Source organism: Charadrius vociferus, unplaced genomic scaffold, assembly GCF_000708025.1.
Source record: "Charadrius vociferus isolate BGI_N301 unplaced genomic scaffold, ASM70802v2 scaffold1295, whole genome shotgun sequence".
Taxonomy (NCBI): domain Eukaryota; kingdom Metazoa; phylum Chordata; class Aves; order Charadriiformes; family Charadriidae; genus Charadrius; species Charadrius vociferus.
In genome coordinates this window covers 22,764-23,851 of record NW_009648567.1, presented here as the reverse complement: position 1 = coordinate 23,851, position 1,088 = coordinate 22,764, and the positions used below count along the sequence as shown (strand labels likewise).

At 54.7% G+C, this 1,088-nt stretch overlaps 1 protein-coding gene across 1 annotated transcript in view; it reads left to right on the top strand.

The window, feature by feature from the left end:
• The window catches only part of OTUD7B (OTU deubiquitinase 7B), a 21,218-nt gene that overhangs the window by 1,914 nt on the left and 18,216 nt on the right, over nucleotides 1–1,088 (top strand). The window contains exon 2 of the mRNA XM_009886194.1: nucleotides 942–1,088. This exon is cut by the window's right edge and continues 12 nt beyond it. Within this exon, the coding sequence (XP_009884496.1) occupies nucleotides 942–1,088 (147 nt within the window). The remainder of the gene's footprint in view (nucleotides 1–941) is intronic.

Here is a 1,088-nt window from a genome sequence, read left to right as displayed (position 1 = left end):
GCGTTCTGCCCCCTCCCCCCCCCCCCAGCTCCCCTTCAAAACTCCCGTTTCGCTGCGTTCGGGGCTCCGGCCCTTCATTTCGGCAGCCGAGCGTCGTCTCGGCGGAAGTCTGTTGAGTTGTGGCTTTTGCGGTGTGTTTGTGTTCCGGTTTCTGGGTTTGGGTCGCTTTGTTTCGCGGCAGGACTTCTACCGTTGTCTTGCGGAGGAAATATTCAGGTTCGCGATAGAACAAAAAAAAAAAAAGCTTTGGGCAGATATTCCTTCCGACTCTCCGTCTCCCGCCCGGCGCACGGGTTGAGTTATTTTGACACGGGTGGTTTTTAGCTCGTTTCCGTGACGTGCCGCTGAGTCGCCGCTGCCTCTCCTGCGGCCTCGGTGGAGTTGACAACTCCAGGGGTGGAAACGAGGGAAAACAAAGCGATTTTTCTTTACTTGTGTGGGTACAAGCGAAAGCAGTTGGGGAAAAATAGATGTATAAAGCGAATTATTCAGATCGTAGAATCGTTGAGGTTGGAAGGGACCTTTAAGATCATCGAGTCCAACCAGGTGTGAAGTCTGAGGGCGATATGAGCAATTTCGGTCAAGTTTTCTCGCTGTGATTTAGAGTTTCTCACAGGCGTCAAGCGAAGTCGCTGCCCGGTGGCAGCAGAAGGTCCTCCGGGTGGTGGTCTTCTCCATCGTTCGTCTCTCCCGCGGCCACCCCTCGCCTCGCCAGCAAAGGATTGCGGCGTAGCGGCGCACGCAAAGCTAACGACCCGGGGCAGGAGATGTGTTAATTAGGAAAATTATTGAGGTTGTGCTCTTTGAAACGATCCCGTGTTCTGGAAAGGAGGAGCTCGGGGAGTCCTCCATAATTACTAATTTCTAGCGTGGATCTTTTAGGAACTGAGTTGATTTCTCTCCCATCTGATGGTGACCTCTATCGCTGCCTTCCCCTCCAGGCAAGAACTGGGATCTGAGCGCAGCCCTGAGTGACTTCGAACAGCTCAGGCAAGTGCACGCCGGCAACCTGCCCCACTCCTTCAACGAGGGACGCGGCTATAAACCCCCCGAAAAAGAGGCGGCTCGTCCCGGGCGCACCACCATCC